General features: G+C 43.2%; 1 protein-coding gene across 5 annotated transcripts in view; it reads left to right on the forward strand.

Moving 5' to 3' along the window:
• FZD3 (frizzled class receptor 3) overlaps positions 1 to 27,244 on the forward strand; it is a 79,586-nt gene extending 52,342 nt beyond the window's left edge. For 3 of the 5 annotated variants that reach the window (XM_045012069.1, XM_045012070.1, XM_045012071.1), the window contains exons 5-7: positions 23,794 to 23,942; positions 25,874 to 26,107; positions 26,904 to 27,237. In XM_045012069.1, the coding sequence (XP_044868004.1) occupies positions 23,794 to 23,942; positions 25,874 to 26,107; positions 26,904 to 27,117 (597 nt within the window). In that variant the 3' untranslated portion in view covers positions 27,118 to 27,237. Of the gene's footprint in view, positions 1 to 23,793; positions 23,943 to 25,873; positions 26,108 to 26,903 lie in introns of all 5 variants that reach the window. The other 2 variants (XM_045012072.1, XM_045012073.1) reach the window with 2 other exon arrangements.
• The last annotated feature ends 405 nt before the right edge of the window (positions 27,245 to 27,649 follow it).

Raw genomic sequence — 27,649 nt, forward strand, 5'->3', positions numbered from 1 at the left:
CAGTATCTCACCTATCTCAATTTCATCCCCATCCCTCCTAGATGACCTCCTGAGGTACCTTCCAACCTTGATATTCTATGATTCTATGGTGCACCAGTACAAAGACTGGATCCATCCCGCCTTACCTTTTGTCTCAACAATCCCCTTTCTACCCTGAGTGGGCCCGTATTACATCGGATGGCTGGGTGCACTGCACTGTAGAGACAGGATACTCCTTCCAATTCTCTGCCCTCCCATCCTTGAACCCCTTCTCCCTCTGCCCCCCTCCCCCACATCCCTCTTCAGGGACCTTTCTCATGAGCAACTCCTTGTACAGGAGGTGCAATTGCTCCTCTCACTGGGGGCAGTGGAAGACGTGCCTCAGGAGCTGAAGGGCAAGGGCTTCTATTTCCGGTATTTCCTAAAACCGAAAGCCAAAGACGGGCTCAGGCCCATCCTAGACCTGCGAGAGCTCAACAAGTTCATGAAGAAACTCAAGTTCCACATGGTCTCTTTGGCCTCCATCATCCCTTCCTTGGATCCAGAGGACTGGTATGCCACCCTCGACTTGAAGGACGCATACTTTCATACAGCAATTACACCATCCCACATGAGGTACCTCAGGTTTGTGGTGAGCAACAACCACTACCAGTTCACAGTCCTCCCGTTTGATCTGTCGGCAACGCCTTGTGTGTTCACCAAGTGCATGGCAGTTGTGGCCGCCATCCTACGCAAGCGGCAGGTATAGGTGTTCCCGTACCTTGATGACTGCTGATCAAGGGCCACTCCAGGGCTCAAGTGAAGGCATAAGACGACTTCATAAGAATGAAGTTCGATGAACTAGGCCTTCTCCTGAATGTGGAGAAATCAACTCTGTCCCCCTGTTCAGTGGATAGTGTTCATAGGGGCAGTACTGGACTCAATACAAGCCAGGGAATACTTCCCAGAAACAAGGTTTTGGGCCCTGGGCGACATCTTTCAAAGTCTCAGGCAGTTCCCCACTACCACAGTAAGGAATTGTCTTAAATTTCTAGGACACATCGCTGCTTGTACCTGTGTGGTGCAACATGCCAGGCTCAGACTCCAGCCTCTCCGATCGTGGCTAGCCCTGGTGTATCGGCCAACTTGGGACAGTTTGGACAGAGTCATGACTCTACCTCATCCAGTCCTTGACTCCCTCAAGTGGTGGCTTGACCTGCAGGTAGTGTGTGCAGGGATCCCCTTCACCGGTCCTCAGCCATCCCTCTCACTAGTGACGAACACGTCAGCCTTGGGCTGGGAAGCACATGTGGGAGACCTCAGGACACAAGGCCTCTGTTCTCAGGCGGAACTCGCTCTCCACATCAATGTCAGAGAGCAGTGTGCCTGGCATGCCAGACCTTTCCGAGCACAGCGCTATAACCTGGCAGAGATGCCAGTCCCATCGCCCCACACGCTCACAGCACACTTGACCAAGGCGCAGGCTTCTTCAGCGGCCTTCCTGACGCATGTTCCTACCCACGAAGTATGCAGAGCAGCAACATGGTCCTCAATACATACCTTCACATCGCATTATGCTATCATCCAGTAGACAAGAGATGACGCAGCCTGTGGTAGAGCAGTGCTCCAGTCAGTGGACATCTGAACTCCGATCCAGCCTCTGGAACTTAGGCTTGGGGGTCACCTGTTTGGAACTGACATGAACAAGCAGGCAAAGAAGAAAAAACTGTTACTTTCTCATAACTGTTGTTCGTCGAGATGTGTTGTTCCTGTCCATTCAAATACCTACCCCTCTGTCGGAGTAGCCGGCAAGAAGGAACTGAGGGGGTGGTGAGTCGGTAGGGCTCCATATTGAGCGCCATGAAGGCGTCCGGACTGACCTGATGGATACTGCTAAGGGGAAAATCTTCTGGCTGCTGTGCACGCATACATCTGATTGGAATGGACACATCTCAAAGAACAACAGTTATGTGAAGATGAGTAACCGTTTTTTCTACTTCCTCCATTTTGTTACCCAGGCTCCTTGCATTGGTGTACAATCATCTTAACTGTTGCTGCTTGGCTTCACCCACATGCCTCACGCGATTGGGTCGTTCTACTGCCAGTATCTCCTATGTGACTGGTATCAGCCTATCCTTCCTCTTACTGTCCATTCTCCTACCCACCGCTATTCCTTTCTCTGTTGCTGTATCCTTTCTTACTTGATTTTCCTGCCTCTCAATGTTAAAATCAGGTGTGGGGATTACATGAGCATCTCCCAATGCTCTCCCCTGAGTTTCTAGTTTAAAGCTCTTTTCATGAGTTGTGCCAACCTCCATCCCAGAGGTCAATTTCCCTCCCTAATAAGGTGGAGTCCATTCAATGAGAACTGTCCTCTGTCCATGACTGCTTCCCGGTGGTCAAACATCCCAAAGCCCTCCTTACAGCACTACTGCCTGAGCCATCTGTTAATCAACATAATCTTGTCTCGCCTTTGTTCTCTTCCTCTAGGGACAGGCAGAAGCCCACTGAAGATCACCTGCACCTCCATTTCCTTAAGTGTCTTCCCCAGCCTGGCATAGTCTCCCTTGATATATTCCAGCAAGAATCTAGGTGTGTCTTTTGTTCCTACACGAAGGATAATCCAGTGGATTCTTTCCTGTTCCCATGAGGATTCTCTTCAGCCTCAGGTCCACATCCCGTATCTTAGCTCCCAGTGGACAGCACACTCTTCTGTTCTCCAGATCAGTTCTGCTGACAGGCCTGTCTATTTTTCTTACTAGGGAGTTCCCAATCACGTAGACCTGCCTTTTTCTGGTGATGGTGTGATTTGCTGGCCTTCCCCCAAATTTGAAGTACTAGTCACTGAAAACTGTGTCAAAATTTGATGCAATATTTGTTATCAATTTTGGCCTCTTGAAAAAGACTCATCATACTTTCCATCAGGTATTTGAGTTGCTCTGAGGTGTCAGTGCTAGAACAGCTTTACAGCTAAGAATTTATTGCAGTCTGGCCTGTAGAGACCAAATACTTAATTATAATTGTCTTTTTATACTATTACATTTGGAGATCATTGTAGATTGCTTGCTTGCAAAAAATCTCAGTCAACACTGTACCCCACAATCTGCTATCTGCAAGACATTCTGTATTGGGCTGAATTTAAGTAATCTGGTTTCTCCTGTTTTTCCTCTTAACGCTCTGACTGTGGGGTTACGTACCCTTTTGGCACAGGGAGACAGACAGAATAGACTATGTAAACATTCTGTATTTGTGCCTTTTTCCTTAGTCTCATTTCTGTCTCAGCAGAGAGAAACAATTACTGATTGTATTCTTATTTTCAACAAACTTCAAAAATTTGTCTTGAAACAATATTAGTATTGAAGCAAATTGGTTAGAACTAAGCAGCTGAGTCAGCACTGCTGACAATGCATTTTTCTTCTGAAAGCTACTGCTTTCTGGAAATGGTCAAATAATCAGTAGTGCTGTTAACCAGACACGGATCCATAGTGCCACAGAGCATAATGTGGGTGACCTACTCACATTCTTGAGTGAGCTTGTTGGATGCCTCATTTATGGCATCAGAATAGGATAAAGGATAGCAATTCAGACTGCAGCCATGTACTTTACTCTTTCCAAGAACATTCTGTTCTGTGACTTGAAGCCTTGGTAAATAAAGGAAACATTACACTGAGACAGAATGTGGGTAATACCAGTGTTAGTGTAAGCTGCGGGGGCATGGGTAGCCTTACCAGTCTGTGGACCAGGATCTTGTTTGGTGATTGCGGTGGCAGTTTGGAGTAGTGGTGAACATAGATCCAGGAGTCAGTACCAGGCTGAGAATGAAGTTGGAGTCAGTGTTGAGGAGCCAAGCCAAAGGTCAGAACTGGAGTCAGGAGCAGGGTCAGAGAAGCAAAGACCAGACTTGAGCAGACAGGAGGAAGGGCTGGAGGGAAGCTGGAGCAGGGACTGAATGGAAGGCTGGAAGCAGGAGCAGGGCAAGTGCATCTGTGGGTGTGGTACATATTGAATAGCTACTATGCTGCCACTGCAAGATTCAAGTAGCATGCTGCAGGATCTACAGCCCAGTCATAAAGCATGACTATTTGAGGAAAGCTCATTGGGTCCAGCTGAACTTGCTGGGATGCCTAGCAAGCCAGCTGTGTTCCTGACAGTATCCCTTCCTTTAGGGCTTCCTCAGTGCTGGTTTGTTGGGATATTGTTGGTGAAATTCCTGTAGCAGGTTGAGGGTATGGATGTTTTCTATGGGTTCCCAGCATTGCTCTTCTGACGCATATCCCTTCCAGTCTACTACGTATTGGAGTGTATACTGACACATCGGTAACTGAGGATTTGATGGACCTTGTACTTTTCCTGTCCCTGGATCATTATGGGTGGTGGTGGTGGATCCATCTGACTGGGGGAACGGGTTGTTAAATGGTTTGAGACGGGAGATATGAAAGATGGGGTGGGTTTTGAGGAACTCCAGGAGCTGTAGTTTGAAGGTCACTGGATCTGTTTTCTGGGTGAAAGGAGCCAAGGTACTTGCGGCTGAACTTGGCAGAAGGATGGGTTGACTTCAAGCTCTGGGCGCAGAGCCAAACCTTATCACTATGTTTAAGTCTGGGCAACTTGCTGTTGTCAATTGGCATAGCTCTTATAAGACTCCTTGGCAGTGGCCAAATGCTGAGATCCTGATGAATTTGTTGGAGGACCAAGTCTGTGGTTGCCAGAGTGTGAGGGCAGTCTTCAGATACCTCAGGATGAAACTAAGGGTGACCAGATGTAGAACGGGTTTTGCTGGGTGGAAGTATGGATTGTATTATTATAAGTGAATTTCAGCATTGCATAATAGGGGAAACATAATAGTCTTGGTGAAAATTCAAGTAACAGCAGTGTCTGATTGACCCTTTGTGTCTGGTCATCAGTTTGAAGGTGGTAGGCATGTGTGATGAGGGGCTTGGTACCAAGAAGGTGGAGGAATTCCTGCCAGAATTAAGAAACTAATTGGGTGCCCCAGTCAGAAATGTGTTCTACCATGTCATGATACTGGAAGACCATGTTCCAAGAAGAGCTGTTCTATTTCGTGGAATGATGAAAAGGTACGTACAGCAGGGGATGAAATGGGCCATTTTTGTGCACAACGGTCAGGTCTACCAAGAGCCCTTGTGAGCAGGGCAGCCCCACAATGAAATCCATTCAGAAAGTGGACCAAGGACATGGAGGTACGAGAAGCAGCTGGAGAAGACCATTTAGTCTTATGTGCATTTTTTAAGACAAATGTAGAGATCACTCATCCTAAAATAATTCTTGATGCCTTTTCATGATGTTGGTCTCCAGAAATACCTGGAAATTAGATTCTCAGGCTTAAAGTGGCCAAAATGCCCTGGCGTGGGGGAGTGGTGGAACAATCTCAATATTTTGGAGTTAGGGGTCTTCTCCAGGAACGTAAAAGGCAATCCCCATCAGAGGAGGTGGCCTTGCTGTAGATGGACACTTGACCCTGGGAAGGCTCTGGGGTTTCTCAGGGATTGCTAGATTGGCACTGCAAATGAATGACTGGGAGCCAGAGAGTGGTCATCAGTTGGCCCTCACTCATCCCTCTGAAGTGGGAAGGTTTGAGAACAGTGGTAACAGCTTCCTCCTCTACTTCGTGGTGCTCATCCTTGTGGGACAGGGTGTCTGCCTTCCCATTTACATTCCCTGGATGGTAGGTGACTGTAAAATTGAATCGGGATAGAAAAAGCACCCAGAGGATCTGGCATTGCTTTAATCATTGGGCTGTCTGTAGGTGTGTTAGGTTTTTGTAATCAGCCCAAATTTGGACAGGTGCATGGGCCCCTTCAAGGAGATGCCACCTCTCCTGAAGGAGGCCCTTAAGGCCAGGAGTTCCTCCTCTGATATGTCATAGCTTTTTCTCCACAGGAGTCAGTTTCCAGGAAAAAAGGCAAAGGAGTAAAGTAGCTAGTGGGGAACCATGAATTGGGAAAGGATTATGCCTGTTGCAAAGTCCAAGGCATCAGTTTCAATGATTAAGGCCCAAGTGGAGTGTGGGTGTGTCTTCAGTAGCAGGACCAGGCAAATCTGGGCCCCTTCTTGAGAAGGAACGTTAAGGGAATGACCAGGTTGGAGAAAACCCTCTTACTGAATTACATGCAAAAGTCTGCAAAACCCAGGAATATTTGTACCCTGTGTACATTTGAGGATGCCTTCCATCTGTGATTGCTGCTACCTTAGGGATGAGGTGGGGCAATCCCTGCCAGGGAGATGACATAACCCAAGAACTCTGTCCTTGTCAGATTCACACTTTTGAGGCTAGGCATAGGGTTGATTCTGGTGAAGCCAGTCTAGAATGCTATGTACATTGTGGTCATGGAGCTCTTGATTTTTCAGAGAAAATTAGAATGTTGTCTAGATAGTTGAGCACAAACTGATCAAGAATATCCCGGAAAACATCTTTCATAAAATGTAGGTAAGTAGTAGGAGCCCCAACTTTTAAATCCACAAGGGTGAGATGGACTCCCACTGTGGTTGTTTTGAAGAGATTTGTATGTCATTAAACCCACACCCTGCTTACATCTGGTCTTTTTGGGGATGCTGCAACTGCAAACTGCAGAGCATGGGTAGCCTACCTAGAAGGTGGAACAGGACCTTGTCTGGTTCTGGCAGTGGAAGTTCAGAATAGTGACGAGTGTAGATCCAGGAGTAACATACTGGGCTGAGGGTGAAGCTGGAGTCAGGGTTCAGGAACCAGACCAAGGTCAGAATTGGAGTCATGATTGGGAGCAGGACAGGGAGGCAAAAACTAGATTGAACTGGATAGGAGTCAAGGCAGGAACAGGACTGGAACAAGGCTGGAGTGAGGACTGGAGGAAGGGTTGATGGCAGGCAGGGATGGAAGCTGGAGTTGGGCAAAAGTAGCTGTGGGTGTGGTAAATGTTGAGCAGCTGCTGCCACTGTATGGCTCAAGTAGCAGGCCACAGGCTCTCTTGCCCAATCAGGAGACACGATTGTTTGGAGAAAGCTTATTGGGTCCAGTTGAGCTTGCTGGGTTGCTTAGCGACCTCGCTGGGAGCCAGGTGTGGTCCTAACAGTTGGAACATAAAGTGACATAGGACTTAAGTCCTCCTGCAAGATTGGTCTAAGTTTTTAGCAGACATTCTGGATTTGTCACAGTCTTGATAAACTTCCAGTTCCCAGTCTGGGAATGGCAGAGGTATGTGGATAATAATGCTTCAGATGCTTGTTGTGTTCAAAGTCCACTTTGCTGATAGCTTAGTTATAGCAGCAGAGTGCTCCACATTCTGACACAGATCCCTCCAGTTTGTTTTAACTGCTTGGGCAGTCATGCTTAGTGGTCAGTGACGTGGTGATCAGAGGCCAGGAACAGCACTGAAGGTCAGAGACAGAGTTGAAAATCAGAAGACAGAGCTGAGATCATGAGTCAGAGAGTGAGCAGAATATAAGAATGGCCATACTGGGTCAGACCAAAGGTCTATCTTGCCCAGTATCCCATCTTCCAACAGTGGCCAATGGTGCTTTAGATGTAATGAACAGAACAGGTAATTGAGTGATCCATCCCTTGTCACCCACTCCCAGCTTCTGGCAAACAGAGGCTAGGGACACCATCCCTGCCCATCCTGGCTAATAGCCATTGATGGACCTATCCTCCATGTACTTATCTAGTTCTTGTTTGAACCCTGTTATAGTCTTGGCCTTCACAACATCCTTTGGCAAAGAGTTCCACATGTCGACTGTGCATTGTGCAAAAAACCCTTCCTTTTGTTTGTTTTAAGTCTGCTGCCTATTAATTTCATTTGGTGACCCTAGTTCCTGTGTTATGAGAAGAGGTAAATAACACTTCCTTTATTTGCTTTCTCTACGCCAGTCATGATTTTATAGACCTCTATCATATCCCCCCTTAGTCATCTCTTTTCTAAGCTGAAAAGTCCCAGTCTTATTAATCTCTCCTCTTCCATACCCCTAATCATTTTTTGCCCTTTTCTAAACTTTTTCCAATTCTAATTTATCTTTTTTGAGATGGGGTGACCCCATCTGTACGCAGTATTCAAAATATGGGTGTACCATGGATTTATATAGAGGCAATATATTTTCTGTCTTCTTATCCATCCCTTTCTTAATGATTCCCCACATTGTTAGCTTTTTTGACTGCTGCTGCACATTGATTGAGTGGATGTTTTCAGAGAATTATCCACAATGACTCAAAGATCTTTCTTGACCGGTAACAGCTAATTTAGACCCCATCATTTTATATGTATAGTTAGGATTATGTTTTCCGATGTGCTTTACTTTGCATTTATCAACATGGAATTTCATCTGCCATTTTGTTGTCCAGTCACTCAGTTTTGTGAGATCCCTTTGTAACTCCTTTCAGTCTGCTTTGGACTTAACTATCTTGAGTAGTTTGTGTCATCTGCAAATTTTGCCACCTCACTGTTTACCCCTTTTTCCAGAAAAATGTCTGAATATGTTGAATAGTACTGGTCCCAGTACTGACCCCTGGGCAACACCACTATTTACCTCTCTCCATTCTGAAAACTGGCCATTTATTCCTACCCTTTGTTTCCTATCTTTTAACTAACAAACCAGCAGAGAGGCAGGTTTGTTGCCATTGCTGGCGGGGGAGTTCACCTGGTTGCAGCCACTTCCCGAATTCCTCCTCAGTTTAAAGAGGGTACCTGGACCAATCAAGGGCCACAAATGAAGCTGTCAGTCCAGACTTCTGAGGAGGTACTTACTGTAGTATCGCCACAGGGTCTATTGATGATGCGTACAACCCTATCATGGCTGCTGGGCAGTGGAGATGTCCGCCATCCCACAGACCTGGGTTCTAGTCCCTGCAGAACCTCACACAGTTCTCCACCCTTGATTTGAGGTGATTATTTTGTGGAAGGCAAGACTTAACATAGGAAAGAGGCACGCTGTCTTTTTTCCAGAACAAAAGTACTGTTTTGCCATATGAGTTAAATATACCTAATAATCAAAGATCAATTGTAGCTGCAAGCTGTAATAGGGCGCATAAAAATGATGGTTTAAATATATATATAGATATATAGATATAGATATATAATATAAATAAATTGATTTGTTTAGTTTAAATAAGAAATTGTATTTACATGTCGCTAATTCTTTACCTTCTTCCCATTTGACAGTTTTAAAATGCTAATGGATGTTTTGTACTTGCTTGTTGAGTTTCCTTATTGTTAAAAGAATTTCAGATTTTATATGGAGATTCTTTTTCTAACAACTCCTATTGTTAAAATGCTTATCTGTGCTGAAAGAGGCATGGCCTCCTTAACCTCTTTACTGTGAAATAATACAAACTCAAACACAAAACTGATAAGCAAGTAGCTTATGCTATATTTGCAATGAATATCACTTCCACACATCAAGAAAGCTAAAATGCTCTCACCAGGCAATATTCCTCCATCAGGGTTTGCAATTCAAAGTCACTGTCTATCATAGTTGAATAAAAAATAATTAGTTCATTATAAAATTTCATCTAAAGTTGCAATAGGGTTTGCACAATTTTTAAATGAAGCTTTGTAAAACTAAACTTGATTTAAATCTGAGGTTTAAATCAATGATATGTCACTCCACCCTGGCTATATCTGAAATAATATCTTTAGACCTGCAGTTCTAGTATATACAGTGTTGCCAGCTGTGGAGAATGATGGGAAAATATTTATTTTTTATAAATATGTGCACCTCAATTCACCTATGGATTTTATCTTGCTTTCGCAGCATAGAGTTAAATCAAAGGAAGAAACTAATAGGAAATGTAACAATGGTAAATATAAATGATCAGAGTCCTATTATAGGGTCCTTGGGGAAACAACGGGAAAGCTGCTAATTCGGAAATACCCCGAGCTTGGCTCCAAGTAGACTGGCAAAGTTTACTCTTCCCAGGCCAAACCTAGGATCAAAGGGGATGCTAGAACCTTAAAGATGCTAGCCTAAGCAGGAAGCAGTTGTCAGCACCCGCTGGAAGTTAGTCTCTTACAGAGAGGCAGAGCGTGCTGCACCAGTGCAGTCTGCTTCTCCCAACCCAGAAATAGAAGTAACTGAGCAGAATGAAACTTACTGAAGCTTGCAAGGAAAGATTAAGGTTTACATAAGGGGAAATATGCATGTAGACCTTTATTGTTTTTACCCTTTACTCTGCCCGCTGCATACTTTTTGAGTGAACAAATGTTTTGTTTTGAAGCTGTTTTTGAGTCACTTTAATCAGCTTGCTGGTTACAGGTCCCCAAAGAAAAAGGGCTTATAGGTACCAAATAATTGGGACAATAGTGTTAATGTGGTTGGGAAATGGGGGCTGCCCCCCAGAAATCCAGTCCAAGATGGGATGTACTACAGGGTTCCTCCCTTTGAAGGAGGTGCAGGAAATTACAACTGTCCACAAAGGTGTGGACTTGAGAAGGACTAAAAGGGGTGTAAAGTGTATCTTGCCCTGAAACCATTACACCAACTCGCCAATTTTATCACAAGTCTCACAATATTTGGTGTTTTCCATAAAACCCCAGCTCTCAGTCACGTGTCTGTGAGAATCTTACTTTCATTTTTTAAATGTATAGTCCTCATGGTGATGGAGCAAAGCTTGAAAACATGACCTAAGTGCATTTTAAAGGCTCAGAAGGCAAAGAAAAAGAATCTAAAATGTATTTTAATATAATTTTTGAACACTTGAAGTTGACAATACTTTGTACAGCTGAAAAAAAACTTGGAAGGCAAAGGACTACATGGTATGAAAATGCAATAGGCTGCTCCCTCTTCATACAAACATTATAGCTCTATCTCTTTTCCCCAGATATATGGCCAAGGAGGTAAATATATTTATTTGAATAACAAGGGAAAGTTTAACCTATCCCAGGAAAAAGCATTTTTCTCTGGGGGCCAATTAGTAGAGGTGGGGCCATCTTGAGCTGCATAAGTAGATCCACAAGACAAGGCAGGTCCAAACTCTCAACTAGGCTATTCAAAGTCAAATTATTTTTCTGTTAGTTAATGGTTGACTTTCATCTAAAGGAACCAGTTTGACACTAGCTCCTGATGTGTGGCAGAATCCTAGCATAATGTCTCCAATTACAAACAGTGGCTAGAACAGGAAAAGTGGGTTGCCCTGTTCCAAGCTGTTTCCATGAACTAAAATATTTTCTTATAACCAAGTTGGGTTGTGAGACGACGATTCCATTGATGAGCATTATGTTCTTTTAGGAAGTCTTTGCTGCAGTGAAAAGGGCTTTCCTGAATCCTCAGAATAAATATTCCTTATATCCAGTGATCAGCTCTAGTAGTGCTGAAAGACTTTCATTGAAGGCTTTGTCTTCGAATTCTCATCCCAGGAATACAACAGAAGTTAGCATCAGAATTCCTGATAACTGCTATTCACTGACACCTATGACAAACTACAGGGCTCAAAGGGTAAAAGCATTAGAGAGCTAGTTATTAGACTCTGGTCATCAGTTATGATCTTTATAACACTCCCTTGAGACACCTTTTCAAGAGAGAGATCTATGGAGGCCTAGAAAACCTAGGGGGGGGACAATAAGCTTGCTCCATACGGTACAGTACAGACCCGTTTACACGTGAATCCACTTAATGCGCAGTAGCGCCTATTAAGTAGGCTTAATAGGTAGCCTCCCAGTGCTACCTATTTAACACGCGAGACTCGTTAACGCGGTACAGGAACTTGCTATGTAGCGCTACAGATTTGCTCACTAACTCACTGACATAGAAATCTACAGGAAGTGCAGAGCGGAAATGTGTTGTATGTCTTTACCGCTGATGGGGGGCGGGGAAGGGCAGCAACGTTAAAGCGCTGCCATGGCAAAGGACCCTGCAGTGCTTTAAGGTCCCTGCCCCTTTTGCCCCCCCTCGGCCGCTGACGGGGTGGGGCAAAGGGAGCAGCTGCCCCAGGGCCAGCGATTTTAAAGGGCCCGGGGCTCCAGACGCCGCTACCGCAGCAGCGACATCCGGAGCCCTGGGCCCTTTAAATCACCATGGGAACCCTGGGCGGCACGGACCAGGCGGCCTGGAAGGGCTGGTGGGGGATGCTGACCTCTAGCCCCACCCCTTCTGCCCGAGGTCCCACCCCTTCCAGGGGCCAGAGCCGCCCCGTACCGGTAAGTGTCTTGAGTTACTTTCGCCCCTGTGTAGTAATAATAATGTTTTATTAGATTACACATTTGAATTTATATTCTTGCAAAGCACCGTTAAGAGAGAGGCCTGCAGTGTTTGGGACGCTGTGAATACATATGTAATCCTAGATAATTATACATGTGTATATATAGATATCTTAAGATATTTCAGCATGGCCCTCTTAACCCACAGTCCATTAACACGAGGTCATGATGGCTTGACTCCCGACAGCCACGTGTAAACAGGTCTGTACTGTAACTTGGAAGCAGAAAAGTTTGCTTTTAAGTCCCTTTTTGGGAGGGGGGTCTCCTGGTTCTGTATATATTATAACCGTTTCATATAGTTTGTACATGATCCTGCACCCACTGAAGTCAGCAGTGGTTTTGCTATTGACTTCAGTGAGAGCAAGATCAAAGGTCCATTTTTAGGAATTTTCTTAGTTATAACTACTTAGTTATATTTTAGCTTTCCAGGTAACCACCAAGCTTGTGCTTCTTCTTGGTAGATTGAGAGAAGTGTTGCCTGTTTTCATGTCAGTCCAATTTGAAACAGAAAGGTAGCCATGTGACCTGATACCTTTCAAAGGTTTACTAATAGAACAACAAGATAATTTCTGACTGTAACATGGTGGTGTTTTGCCCAAACACTATTTACATGGGAAAATAGCAGCACGTGACTGTCGTGTGAACAACTCAAAAGTAATGATACTGTTAGAACAGATTCTCTTCAATCCCTCCCCCCAACTCATCTTTAAGAAAAGCCTGGCTTGATTTGAATTTCATTGCCTTTTGTCCTTAGGGAAATCTCAGCTCCTCAGCATAGTTGTGGAACTGTGCCCCAAAGGAGGGGGCAGGTGTTGGGCACTCAATAGTGGGTTTGAGCTTTAACTTCACATTTGCAGCAAGCTCATTAATTTGCTATTTGATGCATAAAGCAGCCGTGATTGATAGTTGGGCAGAAGGGAAAAATATTCAGAGATGACTGAACATCCTAAATTAACAGTGTGTCCGGGTTGCAGAACTGTTTTTCCCTGGAGGAATGCTGAAATTAATGTGTTTTTTAACCTCTGTATTGAACACCTGCCACTGTGTGTTTGAACCTTTTGTTACCCCTCTTAAAATAATGTCCTTGTTTACTTTCAAAATGATGTAGATACCGTGGAAAATACATTTTTGTTGTTGATTTATCCCAGTCTAGATGCTTATAGTTCCTTACAGCCAGCAGATGGAGACAGAATTAAGTCTTTTGATTACAAAATCTCACCCATACATATACTGTCCTTACCAGTTGACAGAACTCAGTTGTTGGTCTCTGGCAGGTGGAATGTTAAAACTCTTGCTTGCTGAGGGAGAGACCTGCAAAAAGAAGTGAATGCAGAAAATCTCTGCAGTCTACCAGTCTTTCTAGCTACACCCTGGCATACGGCTGCCACTGCCGCGCCATATCATGAAGCACTGATTGCCTCCAGGCTCTTAGTGCCATAGGCAATGAACAAGCTCTCAGTGGAGTACCCCATGGCTGACTCTTACAGGAGCTCCAGATTCAGGAAGTACCAGATATTTCAGGCTGCTTCTGGCTTAATTGCAAGAGAAACACAGATTCGGTCTTTATAAGAAAAGGAGCAGGTGTGAAGGATAAGGATGGGTCACCAATCTGGGACCCTGCCCTAAGTAGCAAGACTTCCTTTCAGGGCTCAGCATTTTGGTACCATGGGTTTTCAGACTTTTGGAGAGGCAGCACATACAATATGGCATTCAGGGACTGGCCACCAGGGTTGATTAGATAAGATATTATTGCTAATGAACAGGAGCAGCAAATGAGAGTTCTGCAAAGGAGTACTCCAGAAGGAGGAGTGACTACATGACCCTTAGGGTGAGTGCGTTGTGTGTACTTGCCTGCCTTGTGCCTGCTTAATTGAAGTTTATAGTGTGTTCTGTTTTGGGGGGCTGTGTGCTGAGCCCAGTGGCCTGCTAGGCAAGGCTGAGAGCTTCTTAACAAGGCTCTAACCTGCCATCTTTTGAACCTTAATCCCTTAGGATCTCTCGATAAGGGGGTGGGACTAACTCAGGGAGAATGGGTTTAAAAAGCCAGCTCATAGATGACCAGAGGAGCTAGCAAATGGGAGTTTCCAAGGGAGTTTAGAGAGGGCGTGTGAGCCAGATAAATAGTAATAAACCTAAGTAAATAAATAAAACCTAATAAACCTTCTCTAAATTTAGGCTAATACCACCACCCCACCCCTCAAAAAATAAAAACACACATGCACCAAACAAACAAAATTTCCTGCAAGAGAGAAAATAATTCAGGCAGAAGTCCAGCAGCAGAGTGGGACTATCCAGTTTATTGCACTGTATGTGGCATCTATGATTTCTAACCTTGTGGGCAGGTGGCATGTGTGTGCATTTGGTGCCAGCAGCTAATGGCTCTCAGAGACTGCATATGGGCTCTTGAGACCTGAGTGGCTGAACAGAAGCCAAGGGAGACGGAAGTACGTAGACAAGATTTTCCGGGAAACAGTAGAATGGTCCCACCCTCACTCTGATCGCCTCAGTCTGTTGAGGATGAAAGTCTGAAGGAAAGAACACCAAGCTCAAATGGAGGGAATCAATCCCATAGCTGGAACCCTCCTTCCAGATGTCATGGTATCATCTTACACGGCGTTGTGCAGGAGGTCAGACTAGATGATCATAATGGTCCCTTCTGACCTTAAAGTCTATGAGTCTATGAAGATACCTCTCCAGGGCAGGGGACCCCTAATTATTGGGAAGACAGGTAAAAGTAATGGGGAATTCAATTATTAGAAACATAGATAGTTGGATTTGTAATGACCGAAAGGACTTCATGGTAAATTGACTGCTGGGTGCAAAGGTTGCAGACCTCACAAAACATCTAGTCAGACCTATGTGCAGTGCTGGGGAGTAGCCAGTGATCCATGGTACAGGCAGTTACCAGTGACATAGGGAGAAGTAGCTGGGGTCCTGGAGGCCAAATTTAGGCTGCTAGGTAAGAGATACAAGTCCAGTGCCTCCATATGGCATTCTCTGAAATGCTTCCAGTTCCACATGCAGGGCCAGTTAGACAGGTAGAACTGCAGGGTCTACCATGTGTGGAGGAGATGTTGATGTTCAGAGGAGGGATTTAGGTTTACTAGATACATTTGGAAAAGGAGGAATCTATACAGGGAGGATGGGCTCCACCTAAATCAAAATGGAACCAGACTGCTGCCACGTAAAAGTAAAAAGGTCGTGGAGGAGTTTTTAAACTAAGGGCTGGAGGAAGCAGACAGGTGCTGAGGAGCACATAGATTGGACAGACACATCCCTCAGGGCAGGATTTATTAAAGGGGATACTCTATATCCTAGTAAAAAGGTGAAGTGGAAGTTGATGAAGTACAGGTAGTAACTGAAGAGAAACAGTCTCATTCAATTGCATCACATGATGGCAGACAACTAAATACTGATAAATTTTGTAAGTGATTGTATGCAAATACAAGAAGTCTAAATACTAAGATGAGTGAACTGGATTGTCTGGTATTAAATGAGGATATTGATATAAAAAGCATCACAGAAACTTGGTGGAGTGATGATAATCAATAGAACACTGTAGTATCAGGATACAAAATATATAGGAATGACTAAGTAGGTCACACAAGTGGGGGGAGTGGCCGTATATGTGAAAGAAAGCACAGACAAATATAGTAAAAATCTTAAATGAATCAGACAGTATGATGGAATCACTACTGGATAGAAATTCGATGCTTGAATAATGAGTATAGCAGTAGGACTATACTACTGACCACCTGACTCATATGGTGGCTGTGAAATGCTCGGAGATTAGAGAGGCTACAAAAACAGAAAACCCAATAATAATGGGAGATTTCAACTATCCCCACATTGACTGGGAAGATGTAACCTCAGGATAGGATGCAGAGATAAAATTTCTGGACACCATTAATTGCTGCTTCTCAGAGCAGCTAGTCCTGGTACCCACAAGAGAAGAGGCAGTTCTTGATTTAATACCAAGTGGCGCATAGCATCTGATGCAAGAGGTGAATATAGTTGAACCATTCAGGTAATAGTGACCATGAGCTAATTAAATTGAACATCCTTGTAGCGGGGGAAATACCAAAGAAACCTGTCACAGTAGTATTTAACATCAAGAAGGGGAACTACACCCAAATGAGGAGCCTAGATAAATGGAAATTAAAAGTAAAAGTGAAATGTCTGCATGCTGCATGGAAACTTTAAAAAACATCATAATAGAGGCTCAAACTATAAATATACCCCAAATAAAATGGTAAGATGACAGAAAGCCACCATGGCTAAACAGAGTAAAAGAGGTGATTTAGTGACAAAAAGACATCTTTTAAAAATTAGAAGTCAAATCCACCTGAGGAAAATGGAAAGGAACATAACTCTGGCAGATCAAGCGTAAAAGTGTAATAATTAGGCAGGCCAAAAAGGAATTTGAAAAGCAACTAGCAAAAGACACACAACTTAACAGCAAAAAATTAAGTACCTCAGAAGCAGGAAACCTGCCAGTCATCTGGGCCACTGGAGGATCAAGATGCTAAAGAAGCACTCAGAGAAGACAAGGCCATTGCAGAGAAACTAAATGAATTCTTTGCATTGGTCTTCTCTGCAGAGGATATGAGGGAGATTCCCACACCTGAGCCCTTCTTTTTAGGTGACAAATCTGAGGAAGTGTCCCAGATGGAGAGGTTAATAGGTGAGGTTTTTGGAACAAATTGATAAACAATAAAAAGTCACCAGGCCCAGAGAGTATTCACCCAAGAGTTCTGAAGGCGCACCCTTATGAAATTGTGGAACTAACAACTGTGGTATACGACCTATTGCTTACATCAGCTTCTGTACCAGATGACTAGCAATAGCTAATGTAATGCTGATGTTTAAAAAAGGTTCCAGAGACGATCTTGGCAATTACAGACCAGTAAGCCTAACTTCAGAACCAGGCAAATTAGTTGAAACTGTAGTAAAGAACAGAATTATCAGATGCATAGATGAACATGATGTGTTGAGGAAAAGTCAACACAGCTTTTGTAAAGAGAAGTCATACCTCACCAATCTTTTAGGTGTCCCTAAATCTCTGACTGCCAGAAACTCAGACCGGGCAACAGGGGATTGATCACTCGAAATTACCCTGTTCTGTTCATTTCCCTCTGAAGCATCTGGCACTGGCCTCTGACAGAAGATGAGGTACTGAGCTAGACGGACCACTGGTCTGACCCAATATGGCCATTCTTATGTTCAGTTCTGTTAGGCCTATAAGAGAGACTTGACTTGTGAATATTTTTAGGTCACTGAAAACCCTTGACAGCCTGATAAGGAGAAAGTGCCCTTATGTTTGCTTATCATATTATACATTTGTTAAAATGTATGAGGATGCCTTCGCATCTGCAAAGCTGACAAATAGGAAACTAAAGAAATAGATTATCTCTATTATTTGCTTGAAGTTCCCCGATAACATTAAGATTGATAGAGAAGTGTGAGTGCAGGGGCGGCTCCAGGCCCCAGCACGCCAAGCGCGTGCTTGGGGCGGCAAGCTGCGGGGGGGCGCTTTGCCGGCGCCGCAGGGGTGGCAGGCAGGGTGCCTTCAGCGGCTTGCCTGCGGGTGGTCTGCTGGTCCCGTGGCTTCGGTGGACCTCTCGCAGGCGTGCCTGCGGAGGGTCCGCTGGTCCCACGGCTTCTGGACCTCCCGCAGGCACAGCTGCAGGAGGTCCGCCGAAGCCGTGGGACCAGCGGACCTCCGGCAGGCAAGCCGCCAAACGCAGCCTGCCTGCCGTGCTTGGGGCGGCGAAATGCCTAGAGCCGCCCCTGTGAGAGTGGCAGGCCAGCACTTGTAATGCTAAATAGAAGTCTCTGACTTGGGCTCATGCTACAGCATTAAAAAATAGCTGTGTAGATTTTTCTGGCTGGGGCTCTGAAGGCTGGGGGCACCAGCTTCAGAACCAGAGTTCTAGCCAGCTCCTGAATGTTTACACAGCTATTTTTTTAGTGCTGTAGCATGAGCCCCCACAAGCTCAAGTCTGTAAGCCCAGGCTCTGAGACTCACTACCTCTGGATCCTACTTGCTGTGTAAATGTACCCTGTGTCTAAATCATTTGTGTGGGTGTGCGGATGTCATAGAATCATAGAAGATTAGGGTTAGAAGAGACCTCAGGAGGTCATCTAGTCCAACCCCCTGCTCAAAGCAGGACCAACACCAACTAAATCATCCCAGCCAGGGCTTTGTCAAGCCGGGCATTAAAAACCTCTAAGGATGGAGATTCTACTACCTCCCTAGGGATCCCATTCCAGTGCTTCACCACCCTCCTAGTGAAATAGTTTTTCCCAATATCCAACATAGACCTCCCCCACTGCAACTTGAGACCATTGCTCCTTGTTCTGTCGTCTGCCACCACTGAGAACAGCCTAGCTCTATCTTCTTTGGAACTCCCTTCAGGTAGTTGAAGGTTGCTATCAAATCCCCCATCACTCTTCTCTTCTGCAGACTAAATAAACCCAGTTCCCTCAGCCTCTCCTCATAAGTCATGCGCCCCAGCCCCCTAAGCATTTTCGTTGCCCGCCACTGGACTCACTCCAATTTCTCCACATCTTTTCTGTAGTGAGGGGCCCAAAACTGGACGCAATACTTCAGATGTAGCTTCACCAGTGCCGAATAGAGGGGAATAATCGCTTCCCTCGATCTGCTGGCAATGCTTCTATTAATACAGCCCAATATGCCATTCCTGTTAGCCTTCTTAGCAACAAGGGCACACTGCTGACTCATATCCAGCTTCTCATCCACTGTAATCCCCAGGTCCTTTTCTGCAGAACTGCTGCTTAGCCAGTCGGTCCCCAGCAGTGCATGGGATTCTTCCGTCCGAAGTGCCGGACTCTGCACTTGTCCTTGTTGAAGGAGTTGTCATGCCATGTAAGTTGCTACAGCATGTGTCGTGAACAAGAGCCTAAAAGGTGATATGAAACAGGAATGCCTTGGACATAGTTCACTAAAACGTCTTTGAAGTCTATTCATTGTAGTTGGCAGATTATCTCCATACTGTTGTGGGTTTTTTTTACTTAACCTTAGATTTTCTTTGTTGCACTTGTTTGTTTGGTTTTTAAAGTGAGAAGTACCATAGATGCAGTTTCATTCTTTGAAGAGGATACCTATAATAGCTTAACCCATGAAAGATTTTGTGCAATAGTTGAAATAACTACAATTGAACTTGACTTTAAATTCTCTGTGAACTCTTCACTTTGAGATTTGGGTTGGTGAAGTCAAACTTCACAAAAAGCCTGTGCTTATTCTAACATTTTCATGTTCCTACTTTTGATCATCGAACTATCTAGTTGTCATGGTGTCTGGAGTGGCTCAAAACCATGAGTGCCGACCTCAGGGTAGACTGTCAACAAGGCAGAGCAGAGACCCCAAATGAATTATGTTCTATAATTAGATTTCACCAACCCAGTAACACGTGAACTCTGGAGCACTATAAGAGTCTTGTCACAGAGCCACAGAAAATCCCTTTGGGCATTCCAGTCTATCCTGCCACCCCAGCAAGCTGGACTTAGTGATGGGTGCTAAGCATCAAAGATCATAAAAGATTCAGGTGGTTCCAGTCCCAAGAGACCAACTTATCCCATCTTAATCATACTAACACACAGGTGAGCTGGACTGGTTTCCAGCAATGAATTTGTCAGTGCCTGGCTGAGGCCTAAAGCCTTGACAAGAGCTGACACCTGGTCTGCCAGCGTGTCACTAGTTAAAAGGGATTTTATTTTAAATGGGACCTTTCTTTGTACCACAGAGACAGAGTGCATGTATGTCAGATCGTATTTGACACTTATCTCATGAGTGAGTTACAGTACAAGTTCTTGCAGAACTGATTTAATACAGCTTTGTTAGTGTGGGTAAAGAAGACAAAATCCTCTGACAACACTTCATGTTATGCAATTCTTGGTGTTCCTTGTCATTGTAATACTTGTTTTGTGCAGTTTAACTAGGCCTAGATCAGCAGCTGTCAGGTGGTTTGTAGAAACGTCAGTAGGAGAGGCACACTTTTAATCCTTTAATGGCATTTCAATTTTTCTTTTAACAATCTACATCAATAGTTCAACTTTTGAGATTTTAAAAAATAAACTTTAGCATTTGCAGCAGGTTATAACAGTAAGCTCCTGCTGACTGACATAGCTTTTATCCTCTTTGCTGGTATGCTGAAAGAAGAACCAGAATACTCTTGTATGCATCTTTTTTCAGCTACTTTTTATAGTGGTGATATTTCCTTAAAATATGCTTTTTTAAAAAGAAAAGCTTTCTGTGGCTCTAGTGAGTTGACGCTTGGTATCATCATTCTTCCCCTCCCACATCTGATTGATTTTATACTTTGTAAAAGGCTTTGTCAAAATGTCTACCTCCCGAATCATATTTTCAATTGCACTTAATACAAAATAAAGGGTTGAAATTTAATACCCTATTTGTGTGCTCTTCTAGGAGTGCTTCAGCTAGGGTTGCCAACCCTCCAGGATTAGCCTGCAGTCTCCTGGAATCGGCATCAATCTCCCAGTGACTACTGAAAGCAAGCTGGGAGATTTTAATAGGACATTTGAAGAAAATGACATTACGTCATGTTGGGTGGGGGGGGGGATTCCGGGAATAGCTTCAGTCAGAGTTGGCAACGCTAGCTTCTGCTCAGAGTGAATGTATGCTACTGCTTTAGATGTTTCCACAAATCCTTACTCTTAAAGTAGTGTGTGGACCCAAAGGCTTTAAAAGCAATTAGTGTGCTCTGAGGTGTAAACTGTCCAATTAATGTCAATGGCTGCTAACTCAGAGGCCAATGATGATGCTTTTCCTGCTCATCAAAACATGTTAGAGAAGAAGTGTAAGTGTGTGTGTGTGTGTTATATACATATAAAATAAATAAATAAAGTTTCACCTGGAACCCTTTGGAAATCCACCAAGCATGGATGTGCTGAACCCAAAAGTGCTGATATAATCCAGATAAATATGTTTCTATTCAATTATTGGTTTGCACTTAATCTATGCAGTAGTAAACAATGGTGCCCTATTTCTGTAGGACTAGGAGATACTGTACATTCAGAAGTCTGCAAGGTTGTTGTTAGGGTACAGTTTATAATTGGTGTGGTTTTTGAGTTTTATTCTTTTGGGGAACTGGATTAGGCTTCACACACAGAGATGTAAAACTCCTTGAAGTTGGAGTTAACTTCAACTCCTGATTGAAGTTAAAATGATGGTGTGGTATGATTCAAGCACTGAATTAAGCATGGCAATTTTCAGAGCATATCCGGTGTATCAGGCATTATAATGATCAGTAGATCACGGGAGGCTTTGGTAGCAGAGGCATAAATTCATATTATTAATACAATGAACTAAATTCTGTGATGGTGTAAATCCAAGAAGTCATTTATAGTTATGCCAATAGAGAATTTGGTCCAGTATGCAGGGAATAGACTCTTGTATAGAAAAGCCTGTCCAAATCTTTTATCTACATTAGGAAATGATGCTTCCCACCAAGTTAGTGCCCCATTTACACATTTCAAAGCTATTCAAATTGTATAAAATGTAGTTCTTGTGTAGTAATGAGGCTGTTTTTTTGAAAGCTTAACTCAGGATACTTGTTTGATTTAAACAGAATGGTCCACTCAAAAGAGGCGGGGGAGAACACCACCATAATAGGGTTGTGTACAATACCACCTAGGAAGCTTTCAGATCAGTTTTGTATGGTTAAATGGGCAAAAATATGGAGAAGTCTATAGTGTTGTCAAAGGCCATCAACATCAGTAGTTGCTCTCTGGTAGAAAGTGGTAGAAACTAGATTAAAAGATGCTGAGCAAACTAATGACAATGGGCAAATTGAGCTCACTTGATTCAAACAGGAACTCGAAGAAGAATAGTCTCATGATAATGCTCGTGTTTCGTTTAATCATTTTAAAAAATCTATGTCCATGATGAAGGAATGCCGTATAGTAGTTACATTTTGGTTTGTATTCTTTTTTTGCCACGAATGTGCTGTGTGACTTTGGGAAAGTCACTTAACCTCTCTGTGCCTCCGTTTTTCTCATCTGTAAAATGGAGATAATTATACTTGCCAATGTCACAATTAAATGCTACTGTTTGTAAAGGGCTTTGAGATCCTTGGCGGGGAAGATCCTCTAGGGATGCAAAGTGTTATAATAATTACTATTGTATCTTCACTGGTATGTATATCTACTGATATCCACAGCAAAAAATGAGATGTAATTTAGACAGCAGCTGATCAGCCATTCTGTTGCTTTTATAAAGTTATCTTGATACAATAGCTACTGAACCCTGCTTGATAACACTCCAGTTGAATTTTCATCCTGTGAAAAGACAGCTTTATCGTTTTGCTTGCCCAATGTTAATTTAGGGCATTGTATGCATGGTATTGGATTCAGATCATCACACTGCTTTCTGATTTTACTCTAAATAAATATTTATATTGCTAGTAAACAGGAAGTGAGTGTTTTGTGTTTAAGACCCTATTGCGTGAAGTACATCTCTGGTCGTGGTATTCTGCTCCTCAGATTATTTCCTACATCATTTAATGGCAGATCGTATACTGCCAGTGGAAGCTTTCAATGAAGGTCGACCAGAAGTTGAAGACCTTGAGATAGAAATGGCTTCCTGATCGTGGACCTCTGAGACTGAGGGTATTTTTTCAATTGTGGCGGTTTTAGTGAAAATGTCACGTGACTAGTCCTGGGATACTATAGCAGTGCAAAGCAGGGAATGCACAGTGAATTAGCTCTCCTTGCAACAAAGTGGTGGAGTGGTTCAGGGAAAATTAGTTCTTTTGAACTTCAGCTTGAAATCTTGTTTGTTTTTTATGGTTCCTGTTTTGCGGTTACAACTCAAGAAGTTCCCCAAATGTACTGATCATAAATTTTGTCAAATGAATGCTCACATTGTTTGGTAATAAGGACTTAGTATAAGCTGTGACTGTTTCTTCTTGAATCATCCAATGGGGAGTAATAATCGTGTAGTACCACCTTGCTGACAAACCAAGGCTCTAGGGAATGGAAAACAAGAATCTGATCCTCACTGGAATAAGGGACAAGGGGTTGTTGAATATGTTCCATGATGTGGAGGTGTCTGTATTATTGACTTTAAAAAAAAAAAAATATATATATATAATTGGAGATACACCAATCTCCTAGAGCTGGAAGGGACCTTGAAAGGTCATCTAGTCCAGCCCCCTGCCTTCACTAGCAGGACCAATTTTTGCCCCAGATCCCTAAGTGGCCTCCTCAAGGATTGAACTCACAACCCTGGGTTTAGCAGGCCAATGCTCAAACCACTGAGCTATCCCTCCCCCCCGACTTTCCAACAGAAGTCGGAGCACATGGGTTTATGTAATTTATCTCTATTCACAAATTACAAAGGCTCATTTTTAAACCAATAATATTTCAAAATTGTTCAGCAAACACCACACCAGACCAGAAATACAAGACCTCACAGTATTTTAATCTTTTGTTTTTACACTGCACCAGCCTGCACATTATTCTGTGAAGTTCTATAGAACTGTGAAACAAAGGAACCCTGATGATGTTTACTTTGGCTCAAGGCTGAGACAGTTATTTTAAATTAGTTAATAGCTGGAGTAGCAAACTATAATGGTTTGCAACATGTTCTTTTCTGTTTTCCTCTCTCTAGATCTCCCAGATGAGCCGCCCAGACCTGATTCTCTTTCTGATGAAGTATCTTATGGCTCTAGTAGTTGGGATCCCTTCTGTCTTTTGGGTTGGAAGTAAAAAGACCTGCTTTGAATGGGCCAGCTTTTTTCATGGACGCAGGAAAAAAGAGTGAGTGCTGTTATGTGAAAGACTTACCAGTGTAATATTGGCAAATAAACCCTTTCTCTCCTGTAATCCTGAGAGAACACTTTGAGTTAATCCTGTCCTAACCAGTTCCTTCTTGGAGAGAGGGATGGGAGCAGAGGCAACTTGCCTAGAAATGTCATGTATTTGCACCAGATTGTTTTCTTGATAACAGAATCAAATTAACATTCTTCGTCTATTATCAAGCTATTCTGCTTCCTTGTTCTTAGAGCAAATGGGATATGCCACGATACTGTACATTTTTGTCACTTTCTGAAGTGTGCAGTAGTATAGCTTCCTTCTCTATAAACACCATCTCCTCAGCTAGACAACTGATCCTTTCTATTGAAATGAAGCAAGCATTTTTTCCACCATGATTCTGCAGCAGTTGTGTACATTTCTTAATCTTTCTACTGTGCATTGAAGCCCCTACCAAACTGCAGTTTAATAAAATTAATTACAGTGAAATCTGTCTTAAGTGACCTCTCAATGGACTGACAAATCCACTGCTTAACACTAAAGTGGTCTTCTACTAAAAATGGAGGAAAATTGCACTCAATATAGTTGGGACAGATTTTAAAGCAAAAGGTAACCTAATAAATGTGGTCACTTGTATAAGATTCATAGCAACTTAGTATAATTAATACATGTTTTATCTACCCAAATACACCCTTTCAACTAAGGCTGTGTAGAGACTAAGGCAATATTTTCTAGCCTGGACATCCCTGGAGGTGACAGACTAGTCTGGGTGGAGTAGGAGATAGGGCGGCGGATCCGAGCAGTGGGGCCGAGAAAGCTGCATGACACCAGGTGCTCTATCCTAAACATTCTCCGTCAGTTAAAGTAGTGGGTGGCTCCTTGAAGCTTCCAGGCTTGTTGCCATGTTCCTGTGGTGGCCCTTACTGTTGCAGGACAGCACACACCAGCCTTCTGGCTCAAGCCGCTCTCTTTTGTTGCTGTGGCAGTTAAATCATCAGTGAGAGGCAGAGCTGGTTTTTCTTCACGGAGCTGTCAATGGACAGCCCCATGCCAAGTAGATGGTGTAGCATTTTGACGACTGGGAGAATGAGAAGAAGGAGCCATTAGGTGAGGAGGAAACCCTAGGAGAAGGGACACAAAAACAAGAGCTTTAAAGTTTTTGTTTCCATTCTACAAAATAACTGAAAAGAGATCAAATGGACAGAAAAATCACTGGCAACTCTGCCAGAGCATACCTAGAGGATACTAAAAGTGCACCCGTCCACCAATCCCCCATGGAGGGACTCCAAAAAACCAGGGTGGGAACCATAATCATTGAGCTAAGGCAAAGAGATTCTGTATATTTTGTAATTCACAAAATATGCGGCTTTTACGGACATTTATAATTCAGATTTTAAAATACCATTTGGGGGAAGGTAGTGACTTTTCCTGTTTATGTAGATGACTACTTCTGCAGGAATCTGGGCAATATCTCTGAACTCTCCAGAGGTAATGCCATAAGGGAATTCCAGGTTTAAAAGAAAATTACACTGCTTCTAGTTCTTGCATGATCCATAGGATTCATGAAGCTGCTGGAGTCATGTGAGGTAATGGCAAATCTTTTATTTGCATTGCAATTATGCTACTGTATACTCCACATGCCTACACTAGAAGAGCAATTACAGGCTACAGGGTGATTCTCTAAGCATTGGCCAAAATGTTCAAATTGGGGTGCTTAAAATTAGGCAACTCAATCCATATGTAGGCAACTAAATAAGTGCCCTGATTGTTCTGCCTCACTGCTCTTGTAGGTACCAAGTTGTAACATTTTGACCATGATGTGCGTATTAAAGCTATATGTTTATTGATAGCATAGGCCAGTTTGGAAGAGCTGTTGTGATCGCTTTGCTGTATTTTTTATTTTAACATTAATTATTCCAATTCCATGTTTTGACTAGAGCTGTAAATGAGAGCCGCCAGGTGCTGCAGGAGCCTGATTTTGCTCAGTCACTTCTGAGGGATCCTAATACCCCCATTATCCGAAAGTCAAGGGGCACTTCCACTCAGGGGACTTCCACTCATGCCTCATCTACTCATCTGGCTATGATGGATGACCAGAGGAGCAAAGCAGGCAGTGTTCACAGCAAAGTAAGCAGCTACCATGGCAGCCTGCATAGGTCCCGTGATGGCAGGTGAGTTCCATGCATAGTTTAAAATTCTAATGTAAATCGAGTTGAGCCTCTCTAATCAGGGGGAATCCTGGTCACTACCTGCACTTTTTCATTTGACTATGCTTTGGTCACCATGAGGTTGGATTCTGAACCTCAGCTAATTTTCACCTTCCCAAACAGTGAATATATCCTCTCCATTTGGTCCTTAAGGAACTTTAACATCTGGGTTAGAAAGAAGAAATGTACCGTGACTACTTTCAGTAGTTGTGAGTGTATGAATTAGTCAGAATACGAATGCAGCCAATAGCTCTCTTTCTCTACTGAAACAGAATGTGCCTTGTGTGTGTAGTGTCTACTATATGGGAAATGAAATCTGTTCCAAGTTCAGTGTAGTGTTTTAGCACGGCTGCTCTGTACACTTCTGTGAGTTTTACTAACTGAAGAACATGCCAGATCCTCAGCTGGAGTAAATTGTCGTAGTTCTACTGAAATTAAAAAAAAAATGTAGCTTAGTTGAAGTGACCATTAGGTAACTTGTATTTACTCACCAAATTATTATTCTCAATGTGTATATGGTGCTATAGTAAGTATCCTTGTCCTCATTTTATAGATGGGGGGGAAAACATAGAAAGGTAAAGCAACTTGTCAAAGGTCACACATGAGTTCAGTGGCAGAGCCAAGTAGACTGAGTCCTCCTGTTTTTCATAAAAACATAGTATTATATATAGTCAAGAGTTATTTACTTACATACTTACACACACTCTCCCTCTCTCTCGCCTGAGGTAATAATGAAATTGGCCTTGTTTTTATAAATTAGGTACACCCCCTGCAGCTACAGAGGCATAGAAGACAGACTACCTCATGGCAGCATGTCACGACTGACTGATCACTCCAGGCATAGCAGTTCACATCGGCTCAATGAACAGTCACGTCACAGCAGCATCAGGGATCTCAGCAACAACCCAATGACCCACATCACACATGGTACCAGCATGAACCGGGTTATTGAAGAGGATGGAACCAGTGCTTGATTTGCTTTCAACATAAAGGAGAACCTCCTGCGACAGTGTTACTTGGAGTCCATTTCTCAGTGATGCGATAATACTCAGTATTATTGTGCTTCCCATTGGTGCTGATTTTTTGTATCAGGAAGCTGAAGTTTGGCTTTGCCTTTTTAAAGCCAGCTGTCATTGTGCTCACATCAGTGCTAGGATGCTCCAGTGATCAGCAATCTAGAAATTAACAAAAGTAAAAGCTAGTGGTAGCTTCATTTTGAACCTACCAGTAGATAATTATTAATAATTTATTTGATAACTTGTTATTTTCCCATCATACATCATAGCTGGATTTCTTATTTAAAAAATCCCTAAATACTTTGAATTTCAGTAATTGTTACCTTTGAAGACTCACTGGTGAGGTCATGTTAAGAGTTCCAATAAGCAGAAGGAAACTCTTGACTATTTGAAGTTCTTCCATGAAACCCTTTTGTCTCTGATTAGATAATAAAGTGATACTTGTCATCAAGCACAGAAGGAGGGCTGCATATTAACTACTGTACAAAGG

The sequence above is a fragment of the Mauremys mutica genome, chromosome 3, assembly GCF_020497125.1.
Source record: "Mauremys mutica isolate MM-2020 ecotype Southern chromosome 3, ASM2049712v1, whole genome shotgun sequence".
Classification (NCBI taxonomy): Eukaryota; Metazoa; Chordata; order Testudines; family Geoemydidae; genus Mauremys; species Mauremys mutica.